The sequence below is a fragment of the Vulpes lagopus genome, chromosome 3 (assembly GCF_018345385.1).
Source record: "Vulpes lagopus strain Blue_001 chromosome 3, ASM1834538v1, whole genome shotgun sequence".
In the NCBI taxonomy this organism is placed as follows: Eukaryota; Metazoa; Chordata; class Mammalia; order Carnivora; family Canidae; genus Vulpes; species Vulpes lagopus.
Genome location: NC_054826.1, coordinates 64,432,932 through 64,459,250, shown reverse-complemented (window position 1 = coordinate 64,459,250; position 26,319 = coordinate 64,432,932). Strand labels below are relative to the sequence as shown.

General features: G+C 40.1%; 2 protein-coding genes and 1 non-coding gene across 5 annotated transcripts in view; all 3 read right to left on the bottom strand.

The window, feature by feature from the left end:
* ANXA7 (annexin A7) overlaps positions 1–11,982 on the bottom strand; it is a 28,424-nt gene extending 16,442 nt beyond the window's left edge. The window contains exons 1-4 of one of the 3 annotated variants that reach the window (XM_041750806.1): positions 11,868–11,982; positions 3,110–3,164; positions 1,159–1,363; positions 305–415 (exon numbers count right to left, since the gene is read on the bottom strand). In XM_041750806.1, the coding sequence (XP_041606740.1) occupies positions 305–415; positions 1,159–1,363; positions 3,110–3,163 (370 nt within the window). In that variant the 5' untranslated portion in view covers position 3,164; positions 11,868–11,982. Of the gene's footprint in view, positions 1–304; positions 416–1,158; positions 1,364–3,023; positions 3,165–11,867 lie in introns of those variants that run through there. The other 2 variants (XM_041750807.1, XM_041750808.1) reach the window with 2 other exon arrangements.
* On the bottom strand, positions 9,313–9,417 carry LOC121488490. Its single transcript, XR_005987113.1, has one exon. It is a non-coding gene; the product is annotated as a U6 spliceosomal RNA (small nuclear RNA).
* Positions 11,983–15,961: 3,979 nt separating the features above from the next.
* Positions 15,962–26,185, bottom strand: MSS51 (MSS51 mitochondrial translational activator). The gene is given in 8 exon segments (XM_041750810.1): positions 15,962–16,206; positions 16,209–16,386; positions 16,773–16,866; positions 17,192–17,758; positions 17,957–18,081; positions 19,120–19,275; positions 19,545–19,789; positions 23,692–26,185. Coding segments are annotated over 7 exon segments (1,410 nt in total). The 5' UTR covers positions 19,766–19,789; positions 23,692–26,185; the 3' UTR covers positions 15,962–16,137.
* Between the last annotated feature and the right edge of the window lie 134 nt (positions 26,186–26,319).

The following is a 26,319-nucleotide window of genomic DNA, read 5'->3' as shown; positions in this document are numbered from 1 at the left end:
TCTACACAATTTAACAAATAACACCTTTTTATTTTTAAACACTTGAACCAAACTAAATTCTGATTCCATCTGGAAAGGATGTCAGGACATTTTAGGAGTGGTATGGGAGCGAGCAGAGAAGCTCCTAAAGGTTTTGCTTTTTTGGCTTCGGAACAGATTTTTTGTAATTGAAAAAGTGGGCCCTTATTTCCATCTGTACAAGTTTATTGAAGACTAATCCAGATGTAAACTAAGTTTTCTCAATGGCAATTGAAAAATTTAAAATAGCATGCTATTACTTTTCCTCTGGACAGCTGATACGTACCAGGTAGTGGGACCTGTGTTGGGCCACCACCGTAAGATTGTGAGGGTGGCTGTGGATAGCCAGAAAAGGCTGCTCCACCTGGTGGGGCTCCAAATCCTTGGCCTGGAGGAACTAGAAAAAAGAATAAATATAGTGACAGTTCTTGTGTGAAGAGTAAACTTTAGGAAAATATCTATCTACTAAGAACAGTGTAAAAAAAATATGCTATTGATGCTGTAACAACAGTCTCTGGTTTAAATTCAACTTATTAATTCCTTCTCCATTACAAAATAATTTTTACTTCATTCACATAACTTATAATACAAAATTGCTAAGCTTTTTTTTTTAAACATTTTTTTTTTAAATCTTTATTTATTTATGATAGCCACAGAGAGAGAGAGAGAGGCAGAGACACAGGCAGAGGGAGAAGCAGGCTCCATGCACCGGGAGCCCGATGTGGGATTCGATCCCGGGTCTCCAGGATCGCGCCCTGGGCCAAAGGCAGGCGCCAAACCGCTGCGCCACCCAGGGATCCCGCTAAGCTTTTTTACCTCTGGACAAACCTGTCCTAAAAATCACAATCATGGTAACTGAAATATCAATTAAGATTACAAATAATCAAGCAAACTGTTATATATTGGTCTGTTATTACCATGATTTATTCTTTTGCACAACAGAATTTTTGAGACTGTTCCTAGCTTTTATGCTTCCTATGTCTATCTTGCCAGCTAGGTTCTTAATGTCTTTGGTAGAGAGTAGGTTAAGAGCATCTCTGACCTCATTCAAAACAAGCAAGAATGAAAAGGATAAAAAAGAAAAGGAAAAAGTGGTACAGCAATCCCAAATCATCACTAATTCCACAATACATCACTCACCTCCAGGATAGGATGGAGCGCCCCCTGGTGGTGGGGCACCAGGATAGCCTCCTGGGGCTGGATAGCCTCCGGGGGCTGGATAGCCACCAGCTCCGGGGTAGCCACTACTTGGGGCTGGTGGGTAGGTACCTCCTCCCATTGAAGGAAAGCCACTAGGATAAGGATACTGACCCGGAGGGGGGAAAGAGGACTCCTGACCTGCAGGCTAAAAAATGAGAAAATTTTTCAAATGAATGTGATCATAGAGAAATATGACCCACCTAAAAAAAGAACCAAACTGAGATTATTCTTAAGGTCTAGATTTTCTTTTACACATAATAAAAATCCCATTAAAAGTCCTGGTGTCTTATACTAGTCTACCAGTATACTAGTTTGTCAGAACTCAGTTAAATTTAATTCTACCTGTGTGAGGCAGGAGGGATCTGTTTCTCTCTTTGGGAGTAAGAACCATACTCTCTACAAACCTCAAGGCTTCAGGAAAAATTAACAAAGCTTATTCGTTCCTTATTTTTCTAGCATCTGGAAATATGAGAAAAAATTATCTCTCTACCCTAAAGAGAATTCATGGCTCTCTTGCAACACACCAGAACCTGTTGCATAATGGGGGGGGGAGGGGGGGGAGGTGACCTGAGTCATACATGGGTGTGACATTTTGGAGCCCAGTTCAAACTAGACAATGTCTAAGAGTTGCAGAGATTGTTACATGTTCACTAAACTCTCACCTGGCCATAAAGCTAGACTACCTTTCACAGATCTCCCCTACAGTTAAGTAGGATCATATGACTGAATACTGGAGAATGAACAGCAACAGAAGTGATATACACCACTTACACCACTTCCTTCCTTCCCTAAAAACCTCCTTCCTCTCTTCCTCTTTTCCTTCATCTGCCACTGGAAGCAGAAAATACAAGGAAGGACTCCAAGGCACTAGAGGATAGTAGAGCCAATATGTGGAAGGAGCCCGAGAATCCAAAAGACTACATGGAACAAAGCCTCCTTGATTCCCCCCTCCTCCTGCCTTCCCACCACGGACTTCTAAAAACTAAAGTAAGCAAGAAATGAGTTTTTATTGTGCCAAGTCACTTTGATGTTGGGGTTGTTTGTTTCAAAAATTAGCCAACACCAACTGAAATGGTAGCCAGAGTCCAGTTCAGTATATAAGGGCCTGGGAATATTCATAATTCTCATCACTCCTATGATCAATTCAAGAGAGCTATATATTCATTTTACATAAGGACACACATATTATCATTAATCTGCATAGGCCTCTCTTTGTCTTCTCCCAGAGTTAGAAAAAAGGTATACATACTTATGAGTATAAAATTGAAAGGCATAATTCTCACTTAAATGTCTCAGCTATAAGTTTAGTCCTCACAGTACAGGTATCAATAAGGCAGAACTCAGTAGCACATTGTAAAATGAACTTCGAATAGTAAAAGTCTTAGAACCACAAACCCAGGGATCTTTAATCCACTGCAATTTGTTATCTCTGGGTCAAGCCCTTCTTAATTATTTTAAACCTTCTAACACAAAGGTTAAAAACCAGTGACTCATGGGATGGATTTAGCTTACATATGTTTTATTGGCTCATACAACATTTAACATTTTAAAAAATTTCCCAATTCAAAAAGTTGGAGCAATTTCACATCAAATCCACATATCTGGCTTTACTTAAGAAATGGAATATCTAGCAACATGGAGTCTGCCTGCCAGTATGCCTATGTGAGGCTCAAGTTGAGTAGCTGTCAACTATCCATAAACTAGGCAAGCACCCTCTCATTCCTCCATAACACCTGCCTTAATACACTTATTCTTCTATTCAGTACCTCTGGGTAATTGAGTTTATGACCCTTGCTCTAACATACCTGTAAGATCTGTCCATGGGCTAGTCCTATACAACGCCTGTTCCAAGTACACAAGCTATTTTACTCTTATAAGTGGCAATACTCACAGGATATCCAGGGAAAGGTGGGTAGCCTGTTGGGGGATAGCCTGGGTATGACATTCTGTAACAATAAAAAAATGTCCTCTATAATTTTTTATAAAAGTCCTTTGAAGATACATATTGTCATGGGGTTTTACACAAAAGAGATCTTCAAAAGAGTCTATTAAGCATTCAACATGCGGATATTAGAGGTATAAGCAAAGTTTATAAAATGCTTCTTCATTTTACCATTCATACCAATGGAATCAGTATAACACAGTAAATGTTCCGACTTCATTCTCTTCATACCATATAATTTTTGTCATACCTGAACACTATTAGTACTATTATTTTATGGAATATTTACGGAGTATCTTTTAAGCCAATTAATTTTTCACTTAAATCTATTTTATGTCTGCTTTATATTACTTTCATTAATGCAAAATTTACAATAGTTCCTTGCCACAAAGAAAAGGTAACACTGAAATATATTTAAAAAATGAATATGTAAATATTAAAATAAAGGCTTTCCAGGTGTCACAGATATCTCATTTGATGTAACATTAAATGGCTAACAGTTAACATTCTGTTAACTGCTGTTACATATACCTTTTTATTAATTTTTGATTGTTTCATTAAGTTTCAAACTTAATCAAAAGTAAAGTTAATAGTATAAGAAACCCCAAAGACTCAACACTCAGCTGCAGTAATTATTAATTCATGGCCAATTTTGTTTTTTCAATATTCTCACTCATTTCCTACCACTCCACTGGATTATTCTGAAGCAAATCCCAGACATCCTACCATTTTAACCTATACATACTTCAGTATATATCCCTGCAAACATAACTTCTTTTAATAAACAGGGCTTAAAAAAATTAACAGGTTTTTTTCTTTTTAAGATTTGTTTATTTATTTATTCATGAGAGACAGAGAGAGAGATAGAGAGAGGCAGAGACATAGGCAGAGGAGAAGCAGGCTCCCTGTAAGGAGCCTGATGTGGGACAGGATCCCAGACCCTGGGGTCACGCCCTGAGCCGAAGGCAGACACTTAACTGCTAAGCCACCCAGGTGTCCCTAACAGGGCTCTTTTTAAAATAAAATCATAATATCATAGGGCAGCCGGGTGGCTCAGCGGTTTAGCACCTGCCTTCCGCCCAGGGCGTGATCCTGGAGACCTGGGATCGAGTCCCACATCGGGCTCCCTGCAGGGAGCCTGCTTCTCCCTCTGCCTGCGTCTCTCTCTCTCTCTCTCTGTTCTCTTTCATGAATAAGTAAAATCTTTAAAAAAAAAAAAATCATAATATCATCAATGTGTCGGTGTCCAAATTTCTAATTGTCTTTTAAATATTTTTATTGTTTATTTTGTACTTGTTTACTTGTTATGGAAAATTCACAGATTTTAGAACAGTGTTAGATTGAAATACACGGCATTCCTGAAATTCAACTGTTTTAACATACGAATCTCTTGTGGTTCAACCTGATATAATGAATGTTCACATGAACTTCATGTTTAGTTTCAACAATTATCACGTCATAATTAATTCTATTTCATTTGTATCCTAACCACTACCCTTCCATAGGTCTTTTAAGATTTTTGAGAGAGAGAAGCAAGTGTGTGCTTGAGCAGGGGGAGGGACAGAGGAAGAGGGAGAAGGACAAGCAGACTCCTTGCTGAGTGCAGAGCCCAAAGTGGGTTTCAATCATCCCAGGGTTCTGAGATTGTGACCAGAGCCAAAGTCATTTAATCAACTGAGCCACCCTGGGCCCCCTTCCCTAGATCATTTTAAAACAAATTCCCAGACATCATATCCCTTAACTTATAAGTAACTTGTCAATATACCATGTGTAAAAAGAAGACTCTTTCAAACCATGGTCATTTACCAATATTGTACCTTTAAAAACTTAGTAATTTTCTAATATTAAATATCCATTTGGTGTTCAAATTTACCCAAATGTCTCAAAATAATTTTTAAAGTTTGGCTGTTCAAGTTGGTATACAAATAAGGTCCACATATTCTAGACAGTTGGCATGTCTCTTAAATCTCTGTATAAGCCTCACTTCTATTTTTTTCTGTGTAGCTTAATTAAAGGAACCAGACAGTTTGTCCTGAAATCTCCTCAACCTGCATTTTGCCAATTGAATCTCCATGATAATCTTGAACAGTTATTTACTATAAATTTGTAGTCAGATCTATAAGCTTGATCAGGGCCCCTGGATGGCTCAGTTGGTTAAGCATCTGACTCTTGATTTTTTTTTTTTTAAAGATTTTATTTATTTATTCATGAGAGAGAGAGGCGCCAAGACACAGGGAGAGAGAGAAGCAGGCCCCATGCAGGGAGCCTGACATGGGACTCGATCCTGGGTCTCCAGGATCACACCCTGGGCTGAAGGCAGTGCTAAACCGCTGAGCCAGCGGGGCTGCTCTGACTCTTGATTTCAACTCAGGTCATGATCTCAGGGCTGTGAGATCAAGCTCTGCATTGGGCATGGAGCCTGGTTAAGATTCTCTATTAAAAAAAAAGAAGAAGAAAGAAAGAGGAAAGAGAAAGAAGGACAGAATCAATTCAAAGTTATTTTCTTCAATAGGTGCTCATTTGTTTTTGGATATGCAAACAATAACCTGAACATCTGATGTGAAGAAATTATTACATCTTTAGATAATAGTATTGATTTTTGTAAAGCATCTGATCTTTTAGAGATACACACTGAATATATATATAGATAGATAGATAAAATTCTATAATGTCTGAGAATCACTTGAAAATAACATGAAAGGGTTGGGCTGGAGTATAGATGAAACTAGATCATCATGAGTTGATTATTTATGCTGGGTGACAAGTACGTCGGTATTCAATACACTCTTCTGTCCACACTTGCATATTAAAAATTTTCCATAATAAAGTTTGTTGTTTTTCTTTTTAAAGACAGCTCATACCAACCACAAGAGACTCTTTAATCACAGGAAACAAACTAAGGGTCGCTGGAGGGCAGGGGAGGGGATTAACTGGGTGATGAACATTAAGGAGGGTGCATGATGTAATGGGCACTGGGTGTTATATAAGACTGATGAATCACTGACCTCTATCTCTGAAACCAATAATACATTACATTAACTGAATTTAAAAAAAATTTTAAAAGGCAACTCATGTAAAACAAATGCAGCCAGGGTGAACCAAAAAGCCACAAATATATGCATACATATATGTATGGGTAAATACCTTTTGCATTTGAAGAAAACACTACTAGCCTAAAACAAAAGCAAATAAACAATAGAGGGGCAAAAACAAACATTCAAAACAATACCCTTTCATTGCCTGACCATATCTAAAAAACTATTGGTGATCAGATGCAATATACCTGGCAAATACATCTATATAAAGTTAAATCATTTATTTAGCATCTACCATAAAAACACTGTACTAAGATTGCAGAGTAACAGAATTCTCAAAAGTTTAAACTAAGTTTTATTTAAAGATTTTTATTTATTTACGAGAGACACAGAGAGCAAGAAGCAGGCTCTCTGCAGGGAGCCTGAAGCAGGACTCTGTCCCAGGACCCATGACCTGAGCCCAAGGCAGACGCTCAACCACTAAGGCACCTAGGAGCCCCTAAACTAAGTTTTAAAAGCTGTTGGAGGGGATCCCTGGGTAGCCCAGCGGTTTGGCGCCTGTCTTCGGCCCAGGGTGTAGCCCTGGAGTCCTGGGATTGAGTTCCACGTGGGGCTCAGGGAGCCTGCTTCCCCCTCTGCCTGTGTCTCTGCCTCTCTGTCTCTCATGAATAAATAAAATCTTAAAAAAAATAAAAGGTGTTGGATACATTGGCAGGAAAGTTAAACAGCCATGTGTGCAAGGCAAAAGGTGGGATATAATTATAAGATGGACAATCATCAAAACAGAATGAGGAGTATATTAAGAGAGAAGCCAGCTAGGAGGCCTTCAGTATGTGTGGAATTAAATACTCATCTTTTCCCAACAGATCACTCTTAATATCCCATATCTAACCAAGAAACTCTTAACTATAGAGAATTGATGGTTACAGGAGAAGGGTGGGAAGGTGGGGAGGGTTTAACAGGTGATAGGTATTGAGGACAAGCACTTGTGATGAGCACAGGGTGTTCTGATGAATCACTAAATTCCACACCCGAAACTAATATTGTACTGTGTTGACTAGGATTTAAACAGAAACCTGAAAAAAATTCTGTACCTGTTACTAGTACCACTACTTAAATTACCTATTAGTGAGTATATTAATTAACCTAATGTGTTTCTTTTCCTTTGAAATGCCTCTCCCACTCTTCCTGTAGTTTCTATTCTCATGGCCATATCCTTAGATCATGTTTTTATCACTTGATGTCTATTTTACTAAAATTACTTTTCTATTTACATCCTCCCATGTACTCTCACACTTATAATTTTCCTAAAATGCTCCTCTTTCAGCATATCCCTCTTCAGGTCAGAACTCAAGGATTACTGCTGGAGTGTCAAATGAAAATTCATAGGCCTGACATTCAGGTCACCTTAGTACTAGCTCCAATTTACTTATACACTTTATCTCTTAACAATACCTAACCTCCAATGTGAAATCTCTACCACCTGAACCATTCCCAGCATATCTTTGCTTCAGCCACTGTTATTAACTGACTTGGCCCTCGTGCCTGGGCTCACCTCTCCTGACTTATCCAGCTCAAATCTTCTCGCTTCCTTCTTTGAACAATGTACTTGATAAAACAGTACTTCAACTTTAATGTATATGCATATCAATTGGGGATCTTGTTAAAAATGCATACTCTGGGGGCACCTGGGTGGCTCAGTGGTTGCGTGTCTGCCTTTAGCTCAGGTCATGGTCTCAGGGTCCTGGAATTGAGTCCATGAGGAGCCTTCTCCCTCTGCCTATGTCTCTGCCTCTCTGTGTCTCTCATGAATAAAGTCTAAAAAAAACAATGCATACTCTGCTTCAGTAGTTCTGAAATGGGTTATGAGATACTGCATTTCTAACTAGGCTTCCAGGTGATGCTGATGCTGGTCTATGAATCATATTTTGGTATACCAGAATATTTTGGTTGTTTCTGGATCTACCATCTAATTTGCTATATTTTTCCATGTGTTTTGGCTCTTCTCCCCATTACGGCTATAAATGATATGTATTTTCTTTTATATCAAGACCCCAAACAAATCCAATTCAACATAACAGAACCTTATTATGTAATAAGTACTGTCCCAGGTGCTGATAGAAAGGTTGGGAAGGAAAGTATCCTATCTTTTGAGTACACAGTATAGGAAAATGAGATAATAAACTTAAGTTATAGGGGGAACCTGGATGGCTCAGTGGGTTAAGCATCCAACTCTTGGCTTCAGCTCATGTCATGATCTCAGGGTTGTGGGATTAAGCCCAGTGTAAGGGCTCATGCTCAGCATGTAGTCTGCTTGAGATTCTTAACCTCTCCCTCACTTCTCTGTACCCCTCCCTTTCCCTCTGCGCCCCTCCTCCAGCTCATGCATGCTGGATTTTAAGGTAAATAAGTGGGCAGCCCCAGTGGCTCAGCGGTTTAGCACCGCCTTCAGCCCAGGGTGTGATCCTGGAGACCCGGGATCAGGGATCAGAGTCCCATGTCGGGCTCCCTGCATGGAGCATGCTTCTCCCTCTGCTTGTGTCTCTGCCGCTCTCTCTCTCTCCCTACATCTCTCATGAATAAATAAATAAAATCTTAAAAAAAAAAAGCTAAATAAGTAAAATCTTAAAAATTTATTGTAGTGTCTCTTATAAGCACAAGATAGAAGCTAAAAACACTAAACTGAGAATGAATGGGCATATATTGGGTTAAAATTATAAGTTAATAGGAAAGATAGTAAGAAAATTGATCCAGTCAGTTCTAAATCATTTGGAATTCAAAGGCTCAGATGTAAAAATAGGAAGAGGCTAAATCAGTTTTTCCTTTCTTCTCTAAGAATGTTTGGTATAAGGAATAAAAGGACAACAGCATCTTAGAACAATCAGATGGACCAACGGCAAAAGAGGTCAGTGTCAAAAGAAAGGGGAAAAAAATCTGATAATTTTGAGAAAAATTTTAAAGGCAACTAGTTAACAGTACCAAAGACTACATTTAAATTTCTAAATCTCAGGAATTGTTCCAGTGACAAAGTCCTATTTCTACATTCTTTAACTACTATATTAAATCTTACCCTTAAAGGCCTAGAGAAATTATGTCAACAAGTTTCAAAACAGAATGAAAATGAAGTAAAGACTATCTGCATATAAGAAAACTTGTGCAGGGGCCATGCTAATCTTTTCTGTATCATTCCAATGTTAGTATATGTGCTGCTGAAGCAAGCACTGCATATAAGAAAACTTAAAACAAATTTAAGAAGGTGAATTTGGGTACATTCTGAAGAATGTAATTATAAAAGTCCTAGAATCCAATTTCATTTCCAGGGAATGTACCTTATTTGCACAAATGTAAAATTATACATGTACAAAGCTCTTCACTACAGCACTATTTGTAATAGAAGACATTAAAAACAATCTAGGGGATCCCTGGGTGGCGCAGCGGTTTGGCGCCTGCCTTTGGCCCAGGGCGCGATCCTGGAGACCCGGGATCGAATCCCACATCAGGCTCCCGGTGCATGGAGCCTGCTTCTCCCTCCGCCTGTGTCTCTGCCTCTCTCTCTCTCTGTGTTCCTATCATAAATAAATTAAAAAAAAAAAAAAAAAAAATTAAAAAAAAAAAAAAACAATCTAAAAGTCCATCAAGGGGCACCTGCGTGGCTCAGGTGGTTAAGTGGCTGCCTTCTGCTCAAATCATGATCTCAAAGTCCTGGGATTGAGCTCCAAGATGGAGCCCTGCTTCATGTTCATTGTTCAGCGGGGAGTCTGCTTCTCTCTCAGGCCCTCCACCCTATCCCTGGCTCATGCTCACTCACTCTAATAAATAAAATCTTTAGAATAAATAAAAGTCCATCAATAAAGTACAGGTGGAATGGATTCCGAACAATGAAGTGTTACATAGCTATTAAAAACGAGCAGCTTTTGGGGTACCCAGCTGGCTCAGTTGGTAGAGCATGTGATTCTTGACCTCATGGTCCTTGACTTCAAGCCACATGTTGGGCGTAGATTACTTAATAAAAAATAAAATTCAGTTTTTTAAAATCCATATGAAACCATTTCTAAATCATATTAAGTGTGGAAAAAAGGCCAAGTAAACCCTGCATAGATAAACTGCAACTATAAACGCAGAAGATATATTTGCTTCTATGTATAAGAGACTATCCCTGAAAGTATTCTCAGAAAAGTAGAAACCAGTAGCTGCCTCTAGGGAGGCGAGCTGAGGCATCATGGGAAGGAAACTCAATTTTCAATGTACTTTTAGCTCTTTTGGAATTGTGCATGTATCATCTACTCAAAAGGCAGATTTAAAAAGCTTTTGCAAAAAACTAAACAAATCTCAGGATGACTCAACAAATTACTCATTTTGCCCAAGGAATAAAGACGACTATACTGGTAAACAAGACCTTTTATTTCCTTTTTAACATTCTCGATCTGCAACTACTTTTAAAAGACTAGAAATCATTCTTGGTTCTCCAAACCATCTCCACCCAGTGAGTCAGTTACTAAAAGGGGTGGGTCTCACTACAGGAGTCTCAAGATGGCAAGAAGTCCAAGGAACACAAGAGGCAGCTGTTGCAGATCTTTGAAACAAATACAAAACAGGAAGGGCAAGTGAAGAGAAGATGGCCAACAGGAGATACTACAGCTTTCTGAAACCCGCCTCTTGGTCAGGAAAGACAATTTAAATCTGTCAGTCAGGGCCCTTAGATGAAGAACTAAAGGGAGGGCCGGCGGAGACTTCAGGGGAGGGTAGGCAGCCACCACCATCAGTGAGGACCGAAAAGCAGCTTAAATTTGGAGTGGCCAACTAGTGCCTGAAACTCCTTCCGTGCCTGAAAGGTAACTCATTAGCTCTCATTAGGACAGGTTATCAGATTAGGTCCCTACCAGATAGAATAAACCAGGGAGTCTAAAGGCCGTCAGGACTTCTCATTTCTGTCACTTGATGGGGAACATTCCATCTCTTTCTCTCTCTGCAGAGGAAGTGTTCTCTCGGGACGACGCTTGCTGCTCAGGGACCAGGAATCCAATCTGGAATGTTATCTCCCAGAACAGTCTCCTTGAGGCAATGCACAATCTGAGGTTTAGGCATTCTGTCCTAGGCTTGGTGAGGCGCCGGAGAAATTTCCTTAAATTTGCTGTGTCACCGGAAAGTCCAGTCACCAGCCATTTTTTTTTTTTTTTTAAGACTTCATTTATTCATGAGAGACACACAGAGAGAGGCAGGGAGCCCGACGTGGGACTCGATCCCGAGTCCCCAAGATCACGCCCCGGGCCAAACGCAGGCGCTAAACCGCTGAGCCACCCGGAGATCCCCGCCCGCCAGCTTCCGTTGTTGCTCCTTGCTGGTTTCCCTACTCTGCCTGCCTTGAGGTCACTTTAGCTGGGCCGTGGCCTCAGTCCCCCCACCTGTGTCACTGTTCCCTCTGACCCTCGGGCCGCGGAGGACCCGCGGGCTGGCCAGCTGCCCCGCCGCCGCGCCCCCGCCCCCGCCGGGCAGCCCGGGTCCCGAGACGCGCGCAGAGCCGCCCCCCGCCCCGCAGGCCCCTCCGCCGACCCCCCTCCCCCCGCGGGGACACGCGCCGGGCCCGGCCGCCCCCCGGACCGCGGGCCTCAGCGGGCCTGAGCGAGGCGACGCGCGGGAGGGGGGCGGGAGGGGTAGGGGGCGCCGTTCCTCACCTGGCCCGGGGGAGCAGCGTCACAGCCCGACCCTGGTCGCCAGCAAGATGGAGCCGGGGGCGGGCCCGCAGAGGCGGAGCGCCGCGGCCGCCGCCCGAGCCCGGTGGGAGCGCGGGAACGCCCCTGGTGCGGGGGGCGGGGCCGCCCGCCGGGCCCGAGGCTGTCGCGTAGTCCGCGCGCCGCAGCCCCACCTGTGGGGAGACGCGGCCTGCCAGGGCACCGGCCGGTTTTGTCACGTTTCTCTAATTCCGTCGGAGGCTCTTTCAAGTCACAGCGGTTTTAAGAAATTCCGGAGCCCTTTCCGTGATGGGCGGCTGGGCGTCCAGGTGCGGCCCCTCCGCCTGATTTACTGTCCTCCCCTGAGGCCTTGTAAAGGATAAAGATCGTGTCTTTTATTAGATCCCTATGAAATGAATTAATTCTTATTGGGGATGCTACTCACATATCGAGATACGTCAACCAAAACCACTCTAAACGGGTTGTTGGGTGACACTAGGCTCCCCTCACACTAGAGCCCTAAAATCTGACGCCCACCCTAGCATTAAATATCTTAACGTAATTTCAAGGGCTCAGACCAGTATTTTAAACTCATTAAGAAAGTTTATTCCAGGAGCACCTGGGTGTCTCAGTGGTTAAGCGTCTGCCTTGGGCTCAGGGCGTGAACCCGGTGTCAGGATCGTGTCCCACATCGGGCTCCCTGCAGGGAGCCTGCCTCTCCCTGTGTCTCTCATGAATAAATCTTAAAAAAGTTTATTCGAGAGCAAAAACCAGCTTCCCTTTACAGTGGTTCTCAAAGCGTGGTCCCCATACCAGCAGCAGCAATATCACCTGGAAACTTGTTAGAAATACAAATTTGGGGCTCAACCTTAGATCTGTTGAATCAAACTCTAGGGGTGGAGCTTGGCAATTTAACAAGCCTTCCAGGTGGCTCTAATGTACACTTAAGTTTGAGAACCATCAACTTATTACTCTACATGCTTCTCCACCCAAAAGCTTCCTCATCAGGAATTTGGATTTTTTCTGGTTTCAGTGGGAAGCTCTTGGAGAAGTTGAAACAAGGGAATGACATAGCCCAATTTATTCTTTAGAAAAATCATTCCCCCAAATGAATGGCCCCCAAAACCCAGACTAACATTTGATCTGGTGATCAAATAAGCTGAGATTTATATCCAATACTGGAGGGGGAAAAAATGGCTCTGACAGACCTGCTGAGATGAGCATGTGCTAGAATCCCATATAGCACTATCCTAAGGGATTTTCACTAAGGTTTTTAAAATGCAAATTTTTTCATTTGCTGAGTAAGGAAATATATTGCGCTTAATGATGTCAGTCTCCTTCTATTAAGTTGGAAACACTTTAAGGGCAGAAGCCATCTTAGATTTCTCAGCAGTTAGCATGAAGCTAGGCATTTAGACTTAGGTATTCTCACCACCAGTCTACTAAGTTGGAAACTTTTGTGTCCCTTGTTACTGTGTGGCTTCTGTCTCCTGATTTGATTCTGATACATTGCACTTCACCCATCACAATCAGTAACCAAACTCTATAGATTTTACTTTCATTCTTTGTCTATAAACTGTCACTATTCACTTGTTAGAAATTACCTTTCCAGGCCTCCTACTATCACTTTAGCTGGCACTTGCATTATCTTGTCTGAACCATGGCACATCCAACTGGTTTTTCCATCATCAAATCAGTACTTACACAGTATTGCTAGCTCAATGTGTTTACATTACCGTGTAAAACTAAAGTAGTATGAATTTAACAAGAGGTACCATTTATTAAGTATGAACAATGTGCTAGGCATTGCATTAAGCACTTAGCAAGTATTCTCTGTTTTTACATTCCCTAAGATTTTGCTCCCCCAAAGAGGGGGAGCAGAAGGGAGAGAGAATATCAAGTAGACTATGTGTCTAGCATGGAGCCCAACATGGGCCTCATTTCCACAACCCTGAGATCATGACTTGAGCCAAAATCAAGACTTGGAGGCTTAACCAAGTGAGCCACCCGGGAACCCCTATGTTCTCTAAGATTAAAAAACTTTTTTTTGTAACAGCTTTATGAAGATACAATCCACTCATGTAAAGTGTACAATTCAATCGTTTTTAATATAGTCACATATAGACCTATACCACAATTAATTTCAAGAACATTTATATCACCTCCAAAATAAAACCCATACCCTTAAGCCATTACCTCAATAACCCTCATCTATATGCTGCCACTAATCTACTTTGTCTTCATAGATTTGCTTATTCTATACATTTCATATAAATGTACTCATACACTGTGTAGTGTTTGACTAGATTCTTTCACTTAACACAAACATCAATGAACATGTTTTCAAGGTTCATCCATGAACCTTCGGCATGAATCAGTACTTCATTCCTTTCTAAGGCCAAGTATTTCACTACATGGATATACCACATTTATTCATTCGTATGTTGATGGACATTTAGGTTTTTATCTTTTGGTTCTTGTGAATAGTGTCACTATGACCACATATGTACATGGTTTCATTTCTCTGGGACATACCAAGGAGCAAGACTGCTGGACCAAATAGTAACTCAATGTTTAACTTCTTGAGGAACTGCCAGACTGTATTCCAAGAATGGTGCACCATTTTATATCCTCACTAGTCTATGAGGATCACAATTGCTCGATATCACCAACACTTATTTTCAGTCTTTAATTACATCATTCTAATGGATGAAGTGCTATTTCATTGTTTTTTTTGTTTTGTTTTGTTTTATTTTTTAAGATTCTACTTATTCATGAGAGACACACAAAGAAAGAGGCAGAGACATAGGCAGAGGCAGAAGCAGACTCCATGCAGGAAGCCCGATGTAGGACTCAATCCTGGTACTCCAGGATGACGCCCTAAGCCAAAGGCAGATGCTCAACCGCTGAGCCACCCAGGCGTCCCTCATTATGATTTTGACTTTTATTGCCTGATGACTAAAGATGTTAAGCGTCTTTTCATGTGCTTATCAATCATTTGTATATCTTCTTTGGGGAAAATATCTATTCAGATCTTTTGCCCAACTTGTATTACAAATTGTATGTTTTTTTATTGAGTTGTAACAGTTCTTTATATATATTCTGGATGGAAGTCCATTATCAGATATGTGATTTATGAGTATTTTCTCCCATGCTTTTCATTTGATGTTGTCCTTTTTAGTTTTAATTTCAATAAAGTCTAATTTATCTATTTTAATTTTGGCTGCTTTACAGGTTTGGTGTCATATTTAAGAAATCTTTGCCCAATCCGACTTCATGAAGATTTACCACTATGTCTTCTTCTAAGAGCTGTAGAGTTTTAGCAGTTTAGGGCTTTGGTCCATTTTGAGTTAATTTTTATATGTTGTGTGTGTGTGTGTGGGGGTATGTGTCCAATTTCATTCTTTTCCATGTGGAATCCTGTTTTTCCAGCACAATCTGCTAAAAAGTCTGTTCTTTGCCCATTGAATTGTTTTATCATTCTAGTCAAAAATCAATTGAGCATAAATATTACGAATTTATTTCTTGCTTCTCAATTCCATTTAATTGATCTATATGTCTATACTAGGCCAGTATCACATTGTCTTGATTACTATTGATTTGTAGTAAACTTTGCAATTGGAATATGTGAGTCCTCCAGTTTTGCAAACATTTTCATTTAACTCTTTTTTTTTTAAAGTTCCACTCCTAGTGTAGAACCCAACAGAGGGCTCGATCCCACCACCCTGAGATTATGACCTGAGCCAAAATCAAGAGTCGGATGCTTAACCAACTGAGCCACTCAAGTGCTCCAGAACTACATGAATTTTAACACTACCCCTCTGAGAGTGGGCAATAGGAATGTATATAAGTGTTAGGATTAGGGGTGGGAGGCTGAGATCATGCCAAGGTTGTAGGAATGAATACCTAAGGAATATCTTAATCTTGAGAATGTGATAAGAGAAAGATGGCATGAGACAGGATGTGGCAGAGTTGCAGGCCCAAACAGAGAGCTGGTGTTAATCACTCCTTTGGCAAGAGAGAGACCTCTAATCTTGAGGTGTTGTGACTACACAAGTAATACCTGCCAGTGAATAGGAAATAGAATAACAAGCGACTTGAGAAGCAAAGTGAATTTATTATGGTGTAGACTAGATTAACTCCAGTATATTCAACTAAGTCTGATATACCTTGGGATATTTATTTTTAACTTTTTTAAAGATTTATTTATTTTAGAGAGAGACCATGAGCAGGAGGGGTAGGGGGGAGTCTAGTCAAGATCTGGTTTAGCTATTTAAACCCCACCAAAAAAAAAAAAAAAAAAACCACCATCTACTTTCTCTTCCCGTTGCCTCCTATCTTCTCCAGCTGGCACGAACTTCCAAGAAACATGATATAGTAGGCATTGCAGTATACTGGCTGCTTGTTGGGGTTGGAATAGACCTGTTCAGGTTTGAGGGACGCAAAAGGGTTAGCTCCATAGGCAGTGATGTGTGTATCCAGGTCCACCAGAATCTGCAAAGAAGCTGCCAACTCCTGATGGCTATAGGAGACATAAAAAAAAAGAAGAAGAAGAAGAAGAAGAAGAAGAAGAAGAAAAAGAAGAAGAAGCAGCAGCAGAAATTGCTATGCCAATTATGAGAGACACCGGAGAAACTTCCTCAGAACTTGATACTTCTGGACTCATCAATCCCCCAAATTACCTAAGGCTATACAGGCAAGGGTATCCCTCCCTCCCACATGTGTCACTAAGTACCTGATTAACTAGCATAGGACTTGGTTCCAAGGGGATTAGAAAGCCAAGTGTGGAAAGGAAGAAAATCCTCACCAGAAGATAGAAGATGAGCAAGGGGGAGAGAAATGAGCTCATCTATACAGAGAGAGGTATGAGTGAGTCAGGGAGGTATACAAATAGGAAAAAGTTGAAACCTGTAAACAGTGATCAATGTAGGGATCTCATAATCACGAAGTAGCAGGAGGGTGGGCAGCCAAGCCTCCATCAAGTCTGGGGAAGCATGGAAACCTATGGGAGAAAAAAATCCCAGAAATGGATATAGAGAGGGGAAAGGCTGAGGTAGACTCTAAGCAAGATACTTTTTTGGATTGTGTCCACCCCTCCCCTCACTTTGCTCACCTCCAATGCTTATTTACCATCATCACCCACCCCAGGTTCTTCAATGGAAAATTCTGAACCCAGGTATAGCACATATGGCTAATGATCAATCAAGGTTGTCATCATATTATGTTTAACCTGACCAAATGAATGGGGTTCCAAATATAGAAGATACAAAAGTCAGGATGGAGAATTCCCAGAAAAGCCACCCAGTATTCCCCTGAATGACTCTTACCTGGATGGAATGCCACCACCAAATCTGGACGAGCTATTTGTCCAGTCTCTACCTGCTCCTCCCAGAAATCATGATAGAGGCCCCTATGGCCACTAAGCTGAACTGTGCCAGGTTCCAGAGGGGAAGATGAGGTGCTCTGTGTAAAGTCAGCAGATACATCTATACCCACCATGATCACACGGAGGCCAAGGTGTCCAGGAAACATGTAGCCAAGCTCATCATAGTGCCCAGGGTGAGTGAGGAATGTCTCCACATGGGAAGCACCAACCACATGCACTGTGCTTCCCCCAATTTTCCCAGTATCTATCCCCAAGGCCCGAAGCCCAAGGCCCAGTGTCAAAGGCCGTGATAGGGCATCTGTCAGCAGCCGCTTCAAAGAGCCTTGCAGGACATCTGAGTCTGGCCTTGGTCGTCCTACACTGGCCCACAAGGCGGTCATGGCATGACTGCCTAGCACAGCATCCAGTGTAGCATCTAGCTGTAAATGTCGCATAGAAAACCAGGTATCCCAGCCCTGTACAATTTCAGCCAGGCATGGCCAAGGTCCTGAAGGTAAGACAAAAGCACCTGTAGGAAAGAAGGGATAAGAGTGACCTAATCCTTTCCTGCCTTCAATATTCCTTCCAAGTTTACTCCTCCAACTTGTGACCAGCAATGCCCCACTCAGTTTCTCATGTTTCCTCATAACAACATGCTTTCATATCTTTCTCCAAATACAACCAACTATGACTACTGTCGCAAAGTTTTCCAACACCACCACTTCACCTGTGACTAGAAGCCATTCCATGAGACGGTCCACAGCTACGAGACGCAGCTCTTGACAAACCTTCCTGTGCTCTGGCCAGTCTGACCTCTGGCACTCTGGACCACAGTAATAGACATTTCTGCACCTGAAAGATGAGCCCCAGAAATAGATGTTCCTTCCTATACCTCAAAAGTGATTTAGGGATGTCTAGGGAAGGGAACTGATACCTCCTGTATCTAGAAAGAAAGGTCACTGGGTAGGGAAGGTAGGGAGAGGAGTGAGAGCTAATACACCAAATTTGGAGATTACATTTGGCAGGGGAAGCATGAGATACTAGGAACATAATTATTCTCTTGGGTCAGAGTAATACCTCAGTCCGTATCTGGAACAACTCACTTTTTACATTCTTTACAGACAAAAAAAAAAAAAACCAGAAGTTTGCAGCTGCCCTCTTATCACAGGTATGGCTCAACTCCAACCTCCTCAAAACAGATAAGATCTTTCCCCTTGAGTACTCAAGAGGGAGGCAGAGAATAGTATATAGTAGTCCCCCCCACCCCCTTATCCACAAGGAATAAGTGCCAAGGCTTCCAGTGGATGCCTGAACTTATGGAGAGTACCAAACCCTATATATATATACATACTATGGTTTTTCCTATACATACATACCTATGATAAAGTTTACAAATTAGGCACAGTAAGATATTAACAAGACAATTATAACATACTTTAATAAATGTACGAACGTGTTCTTTCTCTCAAAGTATCTTATTGTACTGTATTCACCCTTCTTCTTGTGATGATGTGAGATGATAAAATGCCTACATGATGAAATGAAGTAAGGTGAATGACACAGGTGCTGTAATACAGTATTATGCTACTACTGACTTTTTGACAATAGTCAGAGGAGGATCATCTGCTTCCAGACTGTAGCAGACCTTGCATAACTGAAATAATGTGAAACTGAAGATGCGGGGGACTACCGTACCATGGTCTGACTTCCCCATAATACCCAAAATATGGAGGAGCCAAATCCTTTTCTAATCCTTTCTGCGGCCTGGAGCACACAAAATGAAGGATGGGCCTGAAGTTATTCTGAAAACTCTTAGACCTTTCCTTCTGCAATGAAGTCTTAGAATAGGATCATTTCTGGAAGACTCTATTATTAGCCCCAATTAGTCACCTCTTGCATTGCCGTAGGACCTTGGAGTCTGAAAGGCCACTAGGAAGAGCTCTACAGTGAGCACAGAATCGGAATGTGTCCTCCATCTTCTGGAACATTTCTTGAGGGCATCGAAATCCAAAGCCTGATACAGAAGCACCCCCATCTAGCACCAACCTGCAAAACGGCATGGAGAAGTTGCAATAGAAAGAAGATCTCCAAAATCATTCACGATCTATACTTTGCCTCCTATATATTTCCATCTACTCCCACTATTTCTCACATAAGCAAATATTTCTTCTATAGTAATAAACCTTGCAAAAGTCAGGATGAGAAACTCCCTCATTGTAAATGCCCCATATTTCCCAAGTTACATTCCTTCTTGCCTTCTAAAATCACTTCTACCAGAGATAATATATTACTCTTCCACAGAACTAGTAACTCACTTGTATTCTTCATAGCTTTTCATGTTTAGCTTTTGAAGGATTAGCCGGGATAGGCCAGGAACATTATTCTCCAAGGAGAAGAAGCCAAGTGCATCAATACTAGGGTCAGATTTTGAGAGGGTCAGAGGCACAGAGGTCACAACTGTGGGTGGGGTCACAACCACGGGAGTCACCGATGAGGGGGATTTCTTGTGCCTTCGTTGCCGGGATCTTGGAGCCATGGCTGTCCACTGATACCTGGGGGGCTATACGTAGAAGAGATATGGAAATTTTGCAAGACAGACAAATGTGATTTGTTTTCATATGTTTGACCTTTCACTTCTCATTCCAGTCTCTCAGACCCAGGTATCAGTGAGATTTATTTAGGATCTACTGATTATTGATCACCGCGGACAATTAAAAAAATAGGAGGGAAAGAATTGCATATCAATGCAATTATACATATATGTGTTACATGTGAAGTTCTATATGAAATATATATATGTAAGTAAATGCATAGAAAAAGTCTGGCAGTGCTCATATAAAACTAATAACAATGACTAACTCTGAGGAGGAAAAGAAGTAATGAGATAGAAACTGGCTTAATCTAAAGGAACTTTAGACTTATCTGTAATGTTTGAATTGAATACTAAGAATATATTTATATATTATTATGCATTTAGAAAATCAACTTAAGGGAGGAAAAAACAACAAGTTTTGGTTGTCCCAAACTACCAACTAATTGGAGAGTCAGTCAATCTCACCTAGTTAGGGAAATAGAACATTCATTTTAGAAGACCTATCATCACACTTTTAAGCAATCAACCCATAAGTAGAAATTAAATGCAATACAAAATCAGCACCACAATATTAAGATTTATGTAGTCAAAGCAAGTTATACAAATTATGAGGAAAATTTCCTAATGGGGTGAATTTTGAAATAGAACTAGTCCCATGCTCACCCACTACCTAGGTCTCCTTCCCTGTCTTGTCTTTTCCCATTCATTCCACTAGGACTGAGTAAATAAAAGGAACTATATTGGGAAAAACAAAAACATCCACTCATTCAACAAGTATTTATTGCTAAACATATATGATCATTCATAAAGTATTGTAATGGAAACAAATATGAAAAATATACTTGATATCTAAATGTCTTATAGAAGGATCAAATTATAATAAATTATAATATAAGGCATCATGTAAATCCTATAAGAAAAGTGAAACTAAAGCACTAATGGGAGATCAGAAGGAAAGGGTCTCTTCAGTTTGGTTAGCTGTAAGAAGACTTTATAAAGCAGGTAGCAGTCAGAATAGACTCCTGAATGATGGTAATATTTTGAATACATGGAGACAGAAAAAAGGAATTCTAAGCACAAAAAAGAGCATGAACATAGAAATGTAGATGGGAATACTCTAGAAATTAATGAAATAGAATAGTTTGAATTTGATTTTTAACTATGACCTAAATGTAAGAACTAAAACTATAAAGTCTTAGAACACATAGGGAAAAGTGTCAATATGGATTTGGCAATAAATATTTCAGATATGAAACCATAAAAAGAAAGGAAGTACTGATAATATGCTACAAAATGTGAGTGAACTTCAAAAACATTATGCTAACTGAAAGAAGCCGGACACAAAAGGTCACACATTATATGATTCCATTTATATGAAATATTGAGAAAAGGTAAATTCAGAGACAATACAGATTCATGGTTGCCAGAGGCTGGGAAGAAGAGGAATGGGGAGTAACTGCTAAATGGTTATGGGCTTTTCTTTTGGGATGACGAAAATGTTTTGGAACTAGACAGAGGTGGTGTTTGTACAACAATGTGAATGTATGACACATCATGCTCACTTTATATTTTTTAAATTTTTTTGTGTCATGCTCACTTTAAAAGTATTAATTTTGTTATATGAATTTCATCTCAATTAAAAAATAAGTAAAAGTATCTGTAGAGATTGAGAATCTAAAAAATTATTAACCCTCAGATTAAGTGCCTCCAGGGACAGGGAAATGGCAGAGGATAAAAATGCTGACAATGGTTGGTTTTACTGTGAATAAGATAACTATTAAAGTTCAAATCAGGGATCATGTTTTGTTACAAAAATAGTCTGACATTTAATCCTTTTGGACTAGATTTGTTAGGGAAAAAACTCTAAGAAAAATCATTCAGCTGAGGTGTAGGTGGCAGAACAAAGACCTCTCAGAATCATCCAGCTAAAAATCTATTGTCTATATACCTGAAACTAACATAACACTGTATGTTAACTAATTGCAATTAAAATAAAAACTTGGGAAGCCTGGGTGGCTCAGTTATTGAGTGCCTGCCTTTGGCCCAGGGCATGATCCTGGAATACCAGGATGGAGTCCCACATTCTGGCTCCCTGCATGGAGCCTGCTTCTCCCTCTGCCTGTGTCTCTGCCTCTCTCTCTGTGTCTCTCATGAATAAATAAACAAAATCTTTAAAAAATAAAAAAATAAAAAATTTAAAAAAATCTATTATCTTACAAATTAGCTCTTGCAAACTGCTGTCCTCAGTTAACGAGGGAACTAATTTGTATCTTCCTTTGTACTTTCTCTCATTCTTTCACTACACTCTTATGATCTCTCCCCTCATCCCAGATAAATGGATGTTTTCAGAGTCCACAGAACAGAGATGTGTTTATCTGCATATCATATCTTCTACATTCTCACTAATACAGAAGAAATTAGACCTGAAGGTGATAGATTATTTTAAGATTTAAGGGTCATGTCCTGGGCAGCCCAGGTGGCTCAGCAGTTTAGCGCTGCCTTCAGCCCAGGGCATGATCCTGGAGACCCGGGATCGAGTCCCACGTGGGGCTCCCTGCATGGAGCCTGCTTCTCCCTCTGTCTGTGTCTCTGCCTCTCTCTCTCTGTCTCTCATGAATAAATAAATAAAATCTTAAAAAAAAAAAAGGTCATGCCATTTTACTAAAGGATACTTTCACACTTGAATATACCATTTGCAACAACTGACCTGATTCTTCCTTCCACTAAAAAAAAAATGTATTTTTCTATGTACATATGTATTTATTTAGAAAGCACACCTGTGCAAGCAGCGGGGGGGGGGGGGGGGGGCTGGTGCAAAGGCAGAGGGAGAGAATTTTAAGCAGACCTTGCGCTGAGTGCTGAGCCTAATGCGAGGCTCAATCTCATGACCCCGAGATCATGACCTGAGCTGAAATCAAGAATCAGTTTAACTGACTAAGCCACCCAGGCACCCCTTCATTCCACTTTTAATCACTACACATTCTCATCCCATTTCCAGAATCACTGCAACTCAAGAAGCATTCATCTGCTCTATCAAGCCTCCATTTGGGGAGGAGTGGTAGTGAAATCTCTAATCATTTCCTCTGTCTAGAGCAAGTTTATGATACAAATGAACTAAATTTCTAGGAGGAAGATCCTTGCATTTGTATAGGGCTCCTGAGTTTGTATACCCTAGGCCCAGTTCCAGCTTCCCTGGTTCTAACTTTCCTGCACTGAATCCCAAGATCCTCCAACTTTGAGGGAACAGACAGGATTGAGAGAAACTTAGCCAAAAAAAAGAGGGGACAAGGGAAAAGTTGGAAAGAATTCTATATAATAAGCTTTTAGAATTTTCCAGAGATCAGAACCTACCTCACCTCACAGGGGATCAGTTTAACTTTTTTCTAGCCATTCCCAGGGACGGGCTCTAATTTATTCCCAGTATATAAAAGAGAAAACATTAATACCAAGGATTAAAGAGACAGGAGACAAGAACTGGACAGTCTAGAAAAACTCTTATCTTTCATCTCCAAATTCCCTACAATATTAACTTATTCCCAGACAAGGTCTTCTGTCTTTCTCCTTCACCACTCAAAGCCGCAAGTTTCACCCAAACCAGTAACCTTCTCACTAACTTCCAGACCAGAAAGTCCCATCTAATTTTCCCTAATTCACCAGCAAACACAAAACATCTTTGGGAAGATAAGGAAAGGGGGAATCCTCAAAAGAAGTTGGAAAAAAAGAAAGAGAAAAGGAGGAATAGATTAGGAATATTGCTATTATTAAGCACATTCAGCTGCTTAATCAGTGATTAACACTCCCTGGGGTGATAAATGTTTTACTCAACTATAAACTAAGCAAGCAGATGGTCTGATGGAAAAGTAACTTACCCTGCTAAGCCCTCGGCTTCCTTCCTTCTCTCTTTCTTCCAAGTGAAGTGAGTGCTTGATCTCCTCATATCTAGGTTGTGGCTGACTTGCAGCTGTCCCTTCATATCACCTTTCTTTGCAAACTGCTGAAATGCTGAGTCTCTGTGACTAGGTGTGCCCTGCCAACCAGACAGACAACACTGAATTCTCCCTAACGAGGTAAGGAGGGACCTGGCCCCCTGCCTGTGGACTTCTCTCTTTCTGACCTTCCTTCTCTGCCAAGAAAGCTCAGAACTCTGTCAACACTCTCAAACTCACCAAGGTCAGGCAAGCTAAGTTAAGATAAAGCCTATTGCTTCCTGAACCTCTCTCACTAAGGCATTTCTGCTCTCAGTCCACACCGTCAGAGAAAACAAACCCAAAACCCTGGGATTAGTTCAGAAGTGATTATTTGGTTGGAAAGGTAGGCACTACCTCAAAGCAACAGAACAACGCCTAGAGTTGCCTGGAGTTCTGGATGTCAGTCTAGACCCAGGATAAGTTAACCCAAACCCAAAGTGCCTTTTAGCATAACAAACACTGCTCAAACACAATTCAACAATGATCAAGCTAGGCTTAAACACAAACATAATACCCAAGAGGAATTGCAAAAGCTCACTTAATCGTATAAAAGGACATCAACTGTAGGGGAAACAAAATTAATTTGTAAAATTCACTTTCTCAAAAAGGAGAGCAACGTACTTTCTGAATGTCATCATGTACACTCATTTATTTCAAAAGAAGAATAAAAAAAGGAATAAAGTAAGCAAAACCAAAATATTATCGACTAAAAATGCATTCAATTTTCTAGGAACAGAAAATATAAAAGAATAAATTCAAACACCTTATTCCTTCTTCTAATGAATGCTGATCCAGGGAATTTAATTACATACACATTCCTAGCTCCTTTTCACTTACCAAGCTCCAGAGTCTACCAGAAATTATCAGGGCAGTGGTCCTATATGACTGTAAGACCTGATTTTCTGCTTACATCTGGTCCCAGTTATGGCACTTACCTGCCTCTGTGAACATCATCAAACTGGGAAACAGAACTTGCAGTCAATTGAGATCCTGGAATGTGGCAAATAAAAAATCTACATATGAACAGTTGGAAAGCATGGATTCTAAAAGAACCCCAAACGGCAGAAAACAACTACACACAGAGGGAGTGAAAGTGTTAAGGATGCAGCAAAACATTACATATTATTCAGAATAGCTGTGGAGAAAGAAAATCAGTTGCAATAGGGAAAAACCCTAGTAAAACAGGAGTAACTCATTTTAAGCAAAGGTTTCATGCCTATTTCAAATTTAACTTGTAGAACTTTTAAAGGTTATGAATTCTGTTAATAATAGCTGAACTGCATAAAGCACAAGAAATCAGAGATGGCCTTTTCTAATTCAGGAGTATCCTCTTTGAATGTAAAGGGACATATAGAAAAAAAATTGATATTGAATATTAATTTATATTTTACCATCACTAATACTATCTCTGGTAGACATTTCAATTTACAATCTAGAAAGAGCTGAACTTTTCAGTTTGCTTTCATCATCAGTTACATTTTTTAAAAAGCCATAAAAATGCTTTTGTGGTTCATTGTGAAACCTTAAAAAATACTTCTATGGTTCACAGTTATGAAGAAAGACTAAAAAGGGTTTCTTATTTCACAGTTAGGAAGTGGTCTATGAGGCACTTGGTGATTTTCTAACACTCTTAATGTATACTACCTTTCTGCATTCTTACCATCAACCCAGAATTCTTCTAGTTTGCTAATGATGTTTTATGTTTATCCAAGATTCCCACAAACACTTTATAACCCAAGTGATGGACCTAACGACTAAGGAAGTTCCTAGTAATTGACATAACTAGTTAAGCTCTTAATTTAGAGATGCACAGTTTTCATAAACCAGGAACATCCAGAAGAACTTTTAAGGTATGCAGTGCATAGTAAGTAACTTTAAGGGTAGCTCATGGACTGGTATGTATGCAAACTGATAAGACAGCAACTAAAAGCTATAATAATCAACAATTTGAGTTCTGTTTGCTACCCAGAATAAGGCAAGTATATACATTTTAATTTAATGTTTTGCAATGTGTATCATTATCATTATTGTTGAAAACTGTAATTAAAGTTACCATATGATTATAAGATGTTGAGCAATGTACTAATTTACCTCAATTTGCAAAATTTCATACTTATTTTGATTATGGAAAAGAAGAAAGGAATATGATGGCAAGAAAATACAGTATCATGAATATCCTTTTTTCTTATTAAAATACCCAATAAAGTTCTAATACTAATATAACAAAACTCTACACAATATTTTCTTTCAATTAAATGTTAAATGAAACAGTGATTTTAAATATTAGATTTAGGAGGCCTATAACAGTCACCCAAAGTACTCTAGTGCTCAGTTACTAATGCTCATGTAAGACATATGTAACCAAAGTTTAAAAAAAAAAGGCAAAATTTATGAAGACAAGAATTTAATTCATCAAATACCATAACTATCCACGAGATCATCTCTGAAGGCTATATCCCAGTTGTATTAATATGATTTTCTGATTTGCATGAGGTCAAATCAGACTACATCTTCCAAATAAAACCCAAC